Raw genomic sequence first — 12,983 nt, 5'->3', positions numbered from 1 at the left:
AATCCATTCCAGATGGTTCCGCGCCGTTTGCAAACCAAAAATTCGTAAACCGAGGTGTTCATAAACCAAGGTTCCACTGTACTGTAACTCCTGTGTTACCTGCCCATTGGCCATGCTGCCTTGGGATGGTGGCCAATTAAGTAACACAACTTAGGAGGTCCACATGTTCACCACCCCTGCACTAGGCAGGGCATGCATGTCCATTGCCTGGCAATGAAGCTAATATGCTTCAGATATAATTCCTTGTGATGGGCAGGGCTACACTTCTGTCATCATGGCCATTGGGCAATTGGCTACTCATTTCACTGCCCTCCTCCAGCCTTGGCTCCTGGGGTCCCACATGCCAGATGTTTTTGTGTTCTAGAGGGCTAGATTTAGCTGAGATGTGGCTTCTCCACTCTGCACTTGAACAAATTGTTGGAAGTTGAGCAGTATGAATTCTGGGCATGATTCCGATTTATTGAGTACTTGCATGCTGTGAGTTGTGAGGGAGTAACATAGTTTAAACGCTTGTCAGATCACTTTAGTGTCCAATTATTTTAAAACTCAGTCCGCTCTTTGCTGGGGTAGAATTCTTTCCTCCTCAGGCCTCTCCTTCCGCAGGAGACTGCTAAATGGGGCCATTTTCTCAGTTTGAAGATTTATTGCTGTGTTTTCTAACTAAAAGTTTTTAGAAGTGGTAAAGTCTGCTATCTTCCACAACTCCAACTCTGGTGACATTGTTCCTAAGACTTTTAGGATGATTGTCTGTGTCAAATAATCCTAGAGCTGGGCCTACAATTTTGATTATGTATTTTGTGGTTTTATATTTTGATTTTATTCTGTGAACCACCCTGAGACCTCTGGGTATAGGTCGGTATATTATTATTAATAATAATACAAGCCTGTTATATGCTGTTGTCATTTTGTTACTATCAATAATAATAATAATAATAATAATAATAATAATAATAATAATTTATTATTTATACCCCGCCCATCTGGCCGGGTTCCCCCAGCCACTCTGGGCGGCTTCCAACAAAACAGAAATTCTAAAACACAGAAATCCATCAAACATTAAAATACAGAGATCCATCAAACATTAAAAGCTTCCCTAAACAGGGCTGCCTTGAGATGCCTTCTAAAGGTCTGGTAGTTGTTGTTCTCTTTGACCTCTAGTGGGAGGGCATTCCACAGGGTGGGAGCCACTACCGAGAAGGCCCTCTGCCTGGTTCCCTGTAACTTGGCTTCTCGTAGTGAGGGAACCGCCAGAAGGCCCCCGGAGCTGGACCTCAGTGTCCGGGCAGAACGATGGGGGTGGAGACGCTCCTTCAGGTATACCGGACCGAGGCCGTTTAGGGCTTTAAAGGTCAACACCAACACTTTGAATTGTGCTCGGAAACGTACTGGGAGCCAATGTAGGTCTTTCAGGACCGGTGTTATGTGGTCTCGGCGGCCGCTCCCAGTCACCAGTCTAGCTGCCGCATTCTGGATTAGTTGTAGTTTCCGGGTCACCTTCAAAGGTAGCCCCACGTAGAGCGCATTGCAGTAGTCCAAGCGGGAGATAACTAGAGCATGCACCACTCTGGAGAGACAGTCCGTGGGCAGGTAGGGACTCAGCCTGCGTACCAGATGGAGCTGATAAACAGCTGCCTTGGACACCGAGTTGACCTGTGCCTCCATGGACAGCTGTGAGTCTAAAATGACTCCCAGGCTGCGCACCTGGTCTTTCAGGGGCACAGTTACCCCATTCAGGACCAGGGAGTCCTCCACACCCGTCCGCCTCCTGTCCCCCACAAACAGTACTTCTGTCTTGTCAGGATTCAATCTCAATCTGTTAGCCGCCATCCATCCTCCAACCGCCTCCAAGCACTCACACAGGACCTTCACCGCCTTCACTGGTTCTGATTTAAAAGAGAGGTAGAGCTGGGTATCATCAGCATACTGATGGACACCCAGCCCAAACCTCCTGATGATCTCTCCCAGCGGCTGCATATAGATGTTAAAAAGCATGGGGGAGAGGACAGAACCCTGAGGCACCCGACAAGTGAGAGCCCAGGGGTCTGAACACTCATCCCCCACCACCACTTTCTGAACACGGCCCAGGAGGAAGGCGCGGAACCACTGCATGACAGTGCCCCCAGCTCCCAAGCCCTCTAGACGGTCCAGAAGGATGTTATGGTCGATGGTGTCAAAAGCCGCTGAGAGATCCAGCAGAACAAGGAAACAGCTCTTACCTTTGTCCCTAGCCCGCCGGAGATCATCGACCAGTGCGACCAAGGCAGTTTCAGTCCCATGATGAGGCCTGAATCCTGACTGGAAGGGATCCAAATGGTCCGCTTCTTCCAGGCGTGCCTGAGCGAGCAACCACTCGCTCAATCACCTTGCCCAAGAATGGAAGATTTGAGACTGGGCGATAGTTGGCCATATTGGCCGGATCTAAAGATGGTTTTTTTAAAGAAGCGGTTTAATAACCGCCTCTTTCAGCGGGTCTGGGAAGGCTCCCTCATGGAGAGAAGCATTTACCAACCCGCGAAGCCCATCGCCCAGCCCTTCCCGGCTAGCTTTTATAAGCCAGGATGGGCAAGGATCAAGGAGACAGGTGGTTGGTTTCACTCGTCCAAGCAGCCTGTCCACATCCTCGGAGGTAACAGATTGAAATTGATCCCACAAAACTTGACTAGACAGGACTCTAGCACTCCCCCGCCCCGGCCCTGCTCCCACGGTGGAGTCTACCTCTTCCCGAATCTGAGCGACTTTATCTGCAAAAAACTTTGCAAAATCATTGCAGGAGATCATGTGGCCCATACTGGGCCCGGATGGAGCAGGTGGTTCCGCTAAATTGCGAGCCACCTGGAAGAGTCTCCTGCTGCTGTTTTCTGCAGATGCGATGGAGACGGTGAAGAAGGTCCTCTTCGCCGTCGCCATTGCCACTTGGTAGGCTCGAAGTTGAGCTCTAGCCCGTGTCCGGTCTGATTCAAAATGAGTTTTCCGCCACCGGTGCTCTAGCCGTCTCAATGACTGTTTCATCACCCTCAGCGCCGGGGAAAACCACGGGGCTGTCTGGGCTCCATGCAATCTGAGAGGGCGCTTCGGAGCCAGACAGTCAATAGCGCTGGTTAACTCCGCATTCCAGCGGGCCACCAAGGAATCAGCTGAAAGGCCATCGACATGGGATAAAACATCCCCTACCACTCTCTGGAAGCCAATTGGATCCATTAAGTAGCGGGGGCGGACCATCCGAATCGGTCCCACCTCCCTGCAGAGGGGAAGGGTTGCGGAGAAGTCCAGTTGCACCAGAAAGTGATCTGACCATGGCACTTCTTTTGTTTCGCTTTTACTTAATGTCAGATCACCACCATCCATAGAGGTAAACACCAAGTCCAAGGCATGTCCGCGGCTATGAGTTGGGCCAGACTTATTCAGGGACAGCCCCATGGTGGCCATGCTTTCCACAAAGTCCCGAGCGGCTCCTTGTAAGGTCGTGTCAGCATGGATGTTAAAATCCCCTAAGACAACCAAGCTAGGTGTCTCCAGGAGCACATCCGACACGACCTGAAGCAGCTCGGGCAGGGAATCCTTGGTGCAGCGGGGAGGTCGGTACACCAAAAGGAATCCTGTACTGCCCCTATTGCCCAACTTCCAGAACATGCACTCAGAAAACTCAGTCTTACCAATAGGACGCCTGGTGCAAACTAATGACTTCCTAAAAATCACTGCAACCCCCCCTCCCCGCCCAGATGGCCTGGGTTGCTGTGCATAAGAGAAACCTGGTGGGCAAGCAGCACCAAGAACGGGCCCATCGGCTTCATCCAACCAGGTCTCTGTCACACATGCCAGGTCAAATCCTCCATCCACAATCAGGTCGTGAATGGCAGTGGTCTTATTCATCATCGACCTGGCATTGCACAGCAGCACCTTCAGGTCATGTGGGTATCCCTTGCTGATTCCAATATCCGTCCGGTCAGGACCAGACCCGGAGGCAGGGATAGTCCTCAGACAACGACTAAGTCTGCCTCCTCGGTAATGACATGGTCTGGTCTTAGCGTAACTCCTCCTCCTACCCGTGACCACTGAGATCGGTTGTCCCAGTGCATCCCCCCCTGTGGAATCTGCCCCAGCCATTTTGCTTGCTGGGACCCCCTCCCGAGCAGCCCTGACCCCTCTCCTTAAAAACAAAATAAAACCTCTGTAAAAAACAGCAAGAACGGAACAAAAGGAAAACACAAAAAACACAATAAAACAATAAAACCAAAAACAATAAAAATTACAATACACCAAAATTTAACAGATTCCCACACCCAACTAAAAATCCCTCCCACCTACCACCCCAAAGAAAATACCCTCCCACCTACCACCCCAAGAAAATAAAAACATAAAATTCTTTAAAAAGCATTTTAAAAAGAACTCTGTGCTGTTTTAAGTTCCCCTGGGCAGCACCAGCAGCAGAGCAGCGGCGGCAGTCCTTATGAGGCCCTCCAGGCCCCGCCCTAGACCAGGTGGAAGGAGGCAGGGACAGGGCCTGTGGGCACTCACAGCAGGAGAGAGTCCTGGGCAGCACCCACCACACAAAAAACACAATAAGACAATACTAACCAAGAAACAAAAATCACAGAAGTAACAAAATTTTAAAAATTCCCAAACCCAAGTAAATAACCAACCCCCCAACATAATGTGTTTAAAATGATAAAAGAGAATTTAAAACATTTTTAAAAGAACTCTGCACAGTTCAGAGTCCTCCTGGACAGCAACAGCGCTGGGGGGAACAGTCCCCAGGAGGCCCGCCAGGCCCCTCCCTAGGCCAGGTGGTGAGAGGCAGGGACAGGTTGATACTGGTTGGTCAAGAACAGGCATTCCCAAACTGCGGCCCTCCAGATGTTTTGGCCTACAACTCCCATGATCCCTAGCTAACAGGACCAGTCGTCAGGGATGATGGGAATTGTATTCCAAAACATCTGGAGGGCCGAAGTTTGGGGATGCCTGGTCAATAAGGTCACCAGTTCACATCACAGTTTCACCATAAATTCAGTTGCATGGCTGTAGCAGAGTTGCCACCTCACATTGTGCATACCCTCCAACATTTTTCTGATGAAAATAGGCACATCGTATTCAATAATAATAATAATAACAACAACAACTACTACTACTACTTTACTATTTGACTGGGTTGCCACTCTGGGTGGCTTCCAAAATATATATAAAACATAATAAAACATTAAACATTAAAAATCTTCCCTTCAGATGGCTCAGGGTTGGATACCTCCATACCCCCAACATTTCTCCAATGAAAGTAGGGATGTCCTTAGGAAAAGCGGGACATTCTGGGATCAAATCAGAAACCGGAATGGCTTCTGGAAAATAGGGACACTTGGAGGGTCTGCTTTTGTAGGATATTCATGAGTGACCTACCTTATAGAGCTGTCATGGGGCTAGCTCAAATGGTTTTTCAGAGCTGGGGTAGGAACAGGTAGTCCCATTTCCACTCAGCCAGAAGCATTTAGGGTCATATTGGGCCTGCCTCTCTCTCTCTCTCTCTCTCTCTCTCTCTCTCTCTCTCTCTCTCTCTCTCTCTCTCTGCCAAATCTACTTCACAGATGGGAGGAAGAGAACTGTGCCATTTTCTTGTGTCTCTGGCCATTTGTATTTTCATATTTTAGAGCGGATGAAAAATCACATTCTATTCTTTTGGTCATATTTGTTTGGAAGGATTTTGTACTTTACTGGTGCACAAATAAATATGGTTACCAGTCCTGAGTTCTCAATCTCTCTGTGTGTGTCTCTCTTTCTCTTTCTCTTTCTCTCTGATACGACTGCAGATAATGGGATTGTACTGAAAGTCATTACAATTTACAACCAGGACACAGAATCGATGGAAGAAGTGATTCTTGAAGAGCTGCAAGTGTTCAAAGTAAGGTATTCTTTTCGGTCTGACTTCATATCCACCAAACCGCAGAGACTCCAGTCCTGCACACGCATGAGGCTACTTAAAGCTCATTGGGGTAAATAAGTTTTAAGCACCCTGAATGAGCACAGAATTTCAGCCATAAAACCTATAAATAAAGCCTATAAATTAGATATTTTCCCTGGTAGAGTGTATGGACTGTGACTATGAAAATTGCTGAATTTTGCAACTGCTGAATAACAACAACACACCAAGCTGCAATGTATTGTTATAATATGTGGTTTTGATTATGGTTTCGGCCTGAGCTCCAACACCAAACTGCCATGTAAATAGCCTAACACAATTCCTACTTGAGATCATTACAATTTTGACACTGGTGGTCTGAGAAAGCTATCAATGGCACGGCCTCCATGTTCCTGGAGGAGCCAGTGTGGTGTAGTGGTTAAGAGCGGTAGTCTCATAATCTGGGGAACCAGGTTCGCGTCTCCACTCCTCCACATGCAGCTGCTGGGTGACCTTGGGCTAGTCACACTTCTCTGAAGTCTCTCAGCCTCACTCACCTCACAGAGTGCTTGTTGTGGGGGAGGAAGGGAAAGGAGAATGTTAGCCGCTTTGAGACTCCTTAGGGTAGTGATAAAGCGGGATATCAAATCCAAATTCTTCTTCCTTTGCCTTCTTGTTTCAAACCAGGTGATAATAATCCCACTCCTTTGAATGCTTTGTTGCTCTCCTCTTCTGGTTTTCTTTCTTCAGAAATCCATGCCTCTCTGCACCATGCGTCATAATCCCTGTCTCCCAGACAATGAGATGATGATGTCCAGGTTATTATAAATACTTTGTGGAACAGAATATTCAGCAACATTGGAAGAGCACCTGTAAATTACTCGAGTGCTTTTCATTCTCTATCAAAATATAGTTATATATCAGAATTGGTTAATCACTAAAGCAATATATACCTTGCTGTGATGTCCACTATGTAGGCGAGACTACTGCTGACCTACACACACATTTCAGAAACCAGAAATCTGCCATTTTGTCCAAGAAACAGGGAGCAACCAATTGCTAAAAATCTCAGTTCTGAGAACCGCAGCCTGTCAGACTTACCAATAACTACAGTAGAGATGCCAATTGATCCTAAAATGTAAGCAAAGAGGGATAACTTCAGAATGTACACACTGGGCACATTTGACACCAAATGGACTCAGCCTGGAGAACAGTACCACCATCATTTAACTTTAGCAAATGAAGGCTTTCCATCCTCAAAGCTCTCTAACTGCTGCCTTGGTAACAGCATCCTTTCATTTTTATCAGAGCTACTGTGCAGAAGCCTTCATAAATAAATAAATAATAAACGTTTTGTTAAACATTCTATCATCTATCTATCTATCTCAATCAACATCACTGTGTGTGTGTGTGTGTGTGTGTGTGTGATCTACAGAGGTGGTCTGTTTCCTAAATCAAAGAAAATTCTTTACTTTCAGGTGCCAGCTCCTGTTATATCCATGGAGATTTCTTCCAAAAGGGTGAGTGTTGCTCTGTGATAAGACTACGTGACTCGGGACTGTGATCATGTATGCCATGTATAAATTAGAATTACCACTGAGTTTCACATGAAGCAAAATTTAGAGTGATTCTTGAGAGTCATGCTCTGGCGAAATGACTAAAAGAAATTTTGAAGGAAGTGAAAGGACGTTGGAAGCAAAAAAAAACTTAGATAAGCAAGATTATTATTTTATAGATGTTTCACAGATCTCTGTAGCCTCATTCTCGTTGAGGAGGCAAACCTGTCACTAGATTGAGGCAACAGTTTGGAAAAGAGCTGGAGAGAGAAGACTCAGAATCCCAGACTAAGATTCAAGGAACTGTGTGTGTCCTCGTCTCCTCATTGTCTGCATTGCAGCATTACCGTAGTTCAATATTCCCTGCTCTGGTCTCATTTTAACACCCTAGCAGCCTTTGCGCTAGGCTGGCATGCTCAGGAGCAACCCATGTCTTTACAGGAGTTGATAATCTCCAAAGTGTGAATGCAGAGGAACCAACAGATATAATAATAATAATAATAATAATAATAATAATAATAATAATAATAATAATAATAATAATTTATTTATACCCCGCCCATCTGGCTGGGTTTCCCCAGCCACTCTGGGCAGTTTACAACAGAAAAATGAAATAAAATAATCTATTAAACATTAAAAGCCTCCCTAAACAGGCCTGCCTTCAGAAATCTTCTAAAAATCTGGTAGCTGTTTTTTTCTTTGACATCTGATGGGAGGGCGTTCCACAGGGCGGGCGCCACCACCAAGAAGGCCCTCTGCCTGCTTCCCTGCAACTTGGCTTCTCGCAACGAGGGAACCGCCAGAAGGCCCTCGGTACTGGACCTCAGTGTCCGGGCAGAATGATGGGGGTGGAGACGCTGCTTCAGGTATACTGGACCGAGGCCATTTAGGGCTTTAAAGGTCAGTACCAACACTTTGAACTGTGCTCGGAAACGTACTGGGAGCCAATGCTAATCTTTCAAGATAAACACAGCATACTGTTGGGGTACATAAAAAGTTAGGGTCACAATATTGGCCCACAACACAATAAATAAGGATAATAATCCATATTAAGGCAATACCTTTATTAGGCCAACCAAAATGTACTTGAGTAGGCAATCCTAAATGTACACATTTTAAAAAACCAGTATAATTTCATTAAATAAAATTAGGATCACAGCATAATATTTTACTGGCATTGATCATTACAGCTGCTGTTGCTATCTTTCCCCTTACTTCAGAAAGTGGGAGAATGCCTCCGTGTTGATAATAAAATGTCATTGCTACCGTGGTGTGACTTAATATGCCATATAAAATGAGTTTCCATGGAGAGATGCTGGAATTTTGAATATCAACACATTCTCCTGCACTGTTTCCCTATGAAAGATTAAGATGTGCCCCATCCCCTGCCCCCCACTTATATTAAGCTGTTTTAAATGTTGCGTCCCACACCAGCTGCAAAGTAAGCAAGCGACCATCCTGATTCATGAGTGAAATGGGAACCTGATGAAAACTCAGTGGTTGATAAACAGCACAGCTCACTGAAGAAACTTGAGGGTTTAAGTGTTTTAAGGCAAAATGGTCAGACTCTGTAGTCTATCTACCTTAATACAGTGGAACCTCGGTTTATGAACACCTCCGTTTATGAATTTTTGGTTTACGAACGCTGTGGACCCATCTGGAACGGATTAATTCACTTTCCATTACTTTCAATGGGAAAGTTTGCTTCAGTTTATGAACGCTTCAGTCTATGAACAGACTTCTGGAACCAATTACACCCATGCTTCGGGTTAAGTACGCTTCAGGTTGAGTACTCCGTGGACCTGTCTGGAACGGATTAATCCACTTTCCATTACTTTCAATGGGAAAGTTTGCTTCAGTTTATGAACGCTTCAGTTTATGAACAGACTTCCGGAACCAATTGTGTTCATAAACCGAGGTACCACTGTATATATCATGGTATCGTATCAAAGCATTTCCGTGGTTCCAGCACACTCTAGCATCGCCACAAAATGGAAATCTCTCTGGGGGGTCCCGAAGATGATATGCTGATGTGCAGGTGACTAAGATGAGCTTAGGCAAGACACCATTCTGTCAGCCTGAACTGCCCCACCCTGCCCTAGAGAGAGGCCTAAGCTAGCTCCTGAGTTAGGGAAACACAGGAACCAGACCCTCCAAGCGCCCCTATTTTCCAGGGACAGTCTTGGATTTACAGAAGCCATCCTGGCTTCTGATTTGATCCCGGAATGTCCTGCCTTTGCTTAGAAATGTTGGAGGTGCTGTATTGCCTCTGCCCTCTTGTTTCCCTGCACCAAAGCTAAGTTACACTTTGAGGGTGTCTTTGCTCTTCAAGGAGAACAGGTCCCCTAAATAGGCTTTGTTTCTTGGTCCTTTTCCACCATGCAATAGAACTCTGGAAACTGGCTATTATGGCTCAACAGAAGCAGCCTTCCAACATTCTCTAATATTGGTGCTTTCCTTACAGCAACAAATTTATGTTGGGTCTGAGTCCACCGTTGCACAACTGAAGTTCCACCAGTGTGACATGTATGGAACAGCCTGCGCCGACTGCTGCCTCGCAAGGGATCCGTACTGTGCCTGGGATGGGATCTCTTGTTCCAGATACTACCCAACAGGAACACAGGCGAAGAGGTGAGACTCTTTTCTTGCCTGCAAATTCGCATTCTGCAATAGGTTCTCCATACCAGGCTGAGATGGTTCCATTTCTTCCAGAATTAGGAAGTGCCTTTGGCCGTTCTCTCTCTTGTTGAAGGTCTTCTAGCAGAGTTTGGAGAGCCATCCATTAAAAAAATGCACCAGCTCTGGATTCCCAGCATCAAGCAAGGGGTCAGAATAGATGCCCTACGAGGTCCCTCCAGTACTATGTGCCTGAAATCTACCCCCTTCCACCCTGTCTGCTCTATAGATTTAAAGCAGAATCGTACCACTTTAAACGGCCGTGGCTTCCTTACAATTCTCATAGTTCCCTGGGAAGAGGGACTGGCTGTAAAAACACTCTGAGAACTGCAGCCCTGTGAAGGGAGTAAGGGTCTCCTAACAACTCTCAGCACCCTTAACAAACTACAGTTGCCAGGATTCTTTGGGAGAAGCCATTGCTGCCTACAATGGTATGATACTGCTTTAAATTTATAGTGCAGATGGGGCATTGTTGTACAAGGAAACTGAATTAACTCATTGTAGGCAGTTGTTTATTAGCACAGTGTTTAGAGATGTAAATAAATTTATCAGTGTACAGTGATGTGCAGAATGATGTTTGATTGTTCTTCTACAGTCAGGTACCCTGCACTTCTTTTCACTTGTTTTTAGAACATATTTCAGGAGATACAATATAGTGAATAATAAATGTTTAAAGGGTGAAAAAGAAAGAAAGAAAGAAAGAAAGAAAGAAAGAAAGAAAGAAAGAAAGAAAGAAAGCACCACAATGTTGATTTGTTTCAAAAGTTTCAGGCATTGAACCGTGAAGTACGTCTGGCTGTAGAAGAAAGAAACTTACAATCAGATATTCTTCATGGCTTGGGAGCAGATATATTAGGAAGAGATTGCTCAGAGCTGAAGATTCATAGATGTGTGAAGCATGATCAGACTTCACTATTTTTTTCTTACACCCCCACCTCCACTTAAAAGCAGTTGGTGGGAGAAGGGGGAAGGTGAAACAGACCTGGAAAACTGGGGAGGGAGATGGACCTATTTCTCAAGAACAATGGTACCAAGCCAATAAGAATGTCTGGGAATTTCAATGGAAAAAGAAATGTCCAATATCTGCCTATTGGTCCCATGTGAAGAACGGAAATCAATCCAAAGAAAACAATTGGTATTCACTGTTGTTGTTTCCAGTTCACACAAAAATGCACACCAATGCATAATTGGTGACATATATACGCACACCTAATTTGTGCTGTGTTTTTCAAATCGATAAACTACTTCTTAGACTGAGACCGTCAAAGCTTGCAAGTGTGGCATGATGGTTGGTTACCCTCCTAAACGCATAAATTGTATTTTCTTTCCCCCAAAATACATGACTCCCAAATCCTTGGGACAGACTTCAAGGCATCTGTTACCAAACTATCACTATGTATCTTCTGTGTAATCATGGAGATGCCTACATTTCTACACATTAAATCAGTACACAGACGTCCCCCCCACTTATGCAGGGGGTTACATTCCAGGCCCCCACATGCATAAGTGAAAATCGCTAACTGGGGAACACCCTCTAAAACACCCTTTCTGCCGCTCCCTTTCCAATCCAGACCAATGAAAACAACAGTAAAAAAGAAAAAATGAAGGTGGGGTTGGCCACCTGTCAATCAAATGACATCATTATAACAACACATGATTGATCCACCCACAAAATCCCTTCCAGAGAGTTTTTCACTATTATCTAGAGATATGAAAATACATGAAGGAAAACTTTGATTACACTCATATTTTGGCCAGAACAAAGATTAGAAATATTCTTTTCCAATAGTGGCACATTATTTTGTTTAAATGTAGAAGACAAAGTGGGAATCTCCAAAACTGTTCCGCCTTTGTCATCACGTTTCCTGAACATCACTCAGGGAAATATTCCCAACAGAATAAGTTTAGATTTTTCATGTGCTTAAACCAAGTAGAATTTGGCTGTTCCACATGGAAGTGATTGGGGTGGGGAATGCATTGCCCCATCTGAACTGGGAAATATGAAGAATCCTTCCCTACAATGTGCACCTTGATTGGATAACAAAGTTTATTGCAAATTAGGCATGTGTGTGTGTGTGTGGTATAGTTATATATATTGTTATTTGAACTTTCTGTCTAGCAGCACAGAGGGAAGCTAGGCAAGTGACAGTGGGGAAGAAGGCGGAAAGAAATGTAACAGGGGAAAAATGCCTCTAGCTGAGTTACATGTACTTGGCCTTAATTTCACTAGGGATTGGAGACCCTACAATGGCCATTTTCAGTCTATTAGCTTTACCGCAGTCCACAAATGCAAGAAGCATCTCTAACCGTGAGGTGCACACTGTTTGCCTAGAGGGCATTAGCTCCTGCAGAATATGTTGCATACCAAATAGCCACTAAGAAGGAAACGAGTTTAATCAACACACCTATATCAGGTGCTCTGCAAACAGGAGGAGAGCTATTCCAGGGCCTGCGGCTCATTGAACATGAGAGGGATGGTCCCCTCCTCGAGGCAAAGCAGCCTAAAGCCAAGTTCTCAACCTGATGACATACCTATGTCTAGGCTATACCATTTGGGCTGTAGGGTGTTTGCAAGGTGAACTTTTCCTCCACATCTAATAATTGTTAATTAATTTATCTACAAAGAATACTAGATGTCAGGGAGAAAGGTTCTGGCCTAGGCTTCTCCCAATATTCTAGTTTGTTTGTTTGTTTGTTTGTTTGTTTGTTTGTTTGTTTATATGCTGTTTGGATCCCCGATCTCAAAGGTTGGTTGGGTGTTCCTTTAATAATACCAGAGATTAGAGACCTTCTGTAGCCACTCTGGATTCTGGAAATGAAATTTCCATAAGCACCTCTTATGGGTTTCCCTAAAATACTAGACATTT

The 12,983-nt window shown here is 45.0% G+C and overlaps 1 protein-coding gene across 2 annotated transcripts in view; it reads left to right on the top strand.

Moving 5' to 3' along the window:
- The window catches only part of SEMA3E (semaphorin 3E), a 165,507-nt gene that overhangs the window by 142,287 nt on the left and 10,237 nt on the right, over positions 1-12,983 (top strand). For both annotated transcript variants that reach the window (XM_035138053.3, XM_035138052.3), the window contains exons 12-14: positions 5,796-5,887; positions 7,363-7,404; positions 9,905-10,071. In XM_035138053.3, coding sequence (XP_034993944.2) covers positions 5,796-5,887; positions 7,363-7,404; positions 9,905-10,071 — 301 coding nt within the window. The remainder of the gene's footprint in view (positions 1-5,795; positions 5,888-7,362; positions 7,405-9,904; positions 10,072-12,983) is intronic.

Source organism: Zootoca vivipara, chromosome 5 (assembly GCF_965207765.1).
Source record: "Zootoca vivipara chromosome 5, rZooViv2.hap1.1, whole genome shotgun sequence".
In the NCBI taxonomy this organism is placed as follows: domain Eukaryota; kingdom Metazoa; phylum Chordata; class Lepidosauria; order Squamata; family Lacertidae; genus Zootoca; species Zootoca vivipara.
Note: the sequence above shows the minus strand (reverse complement) of the source record. Positions and strands in the feature narration are given on the sequence as shown.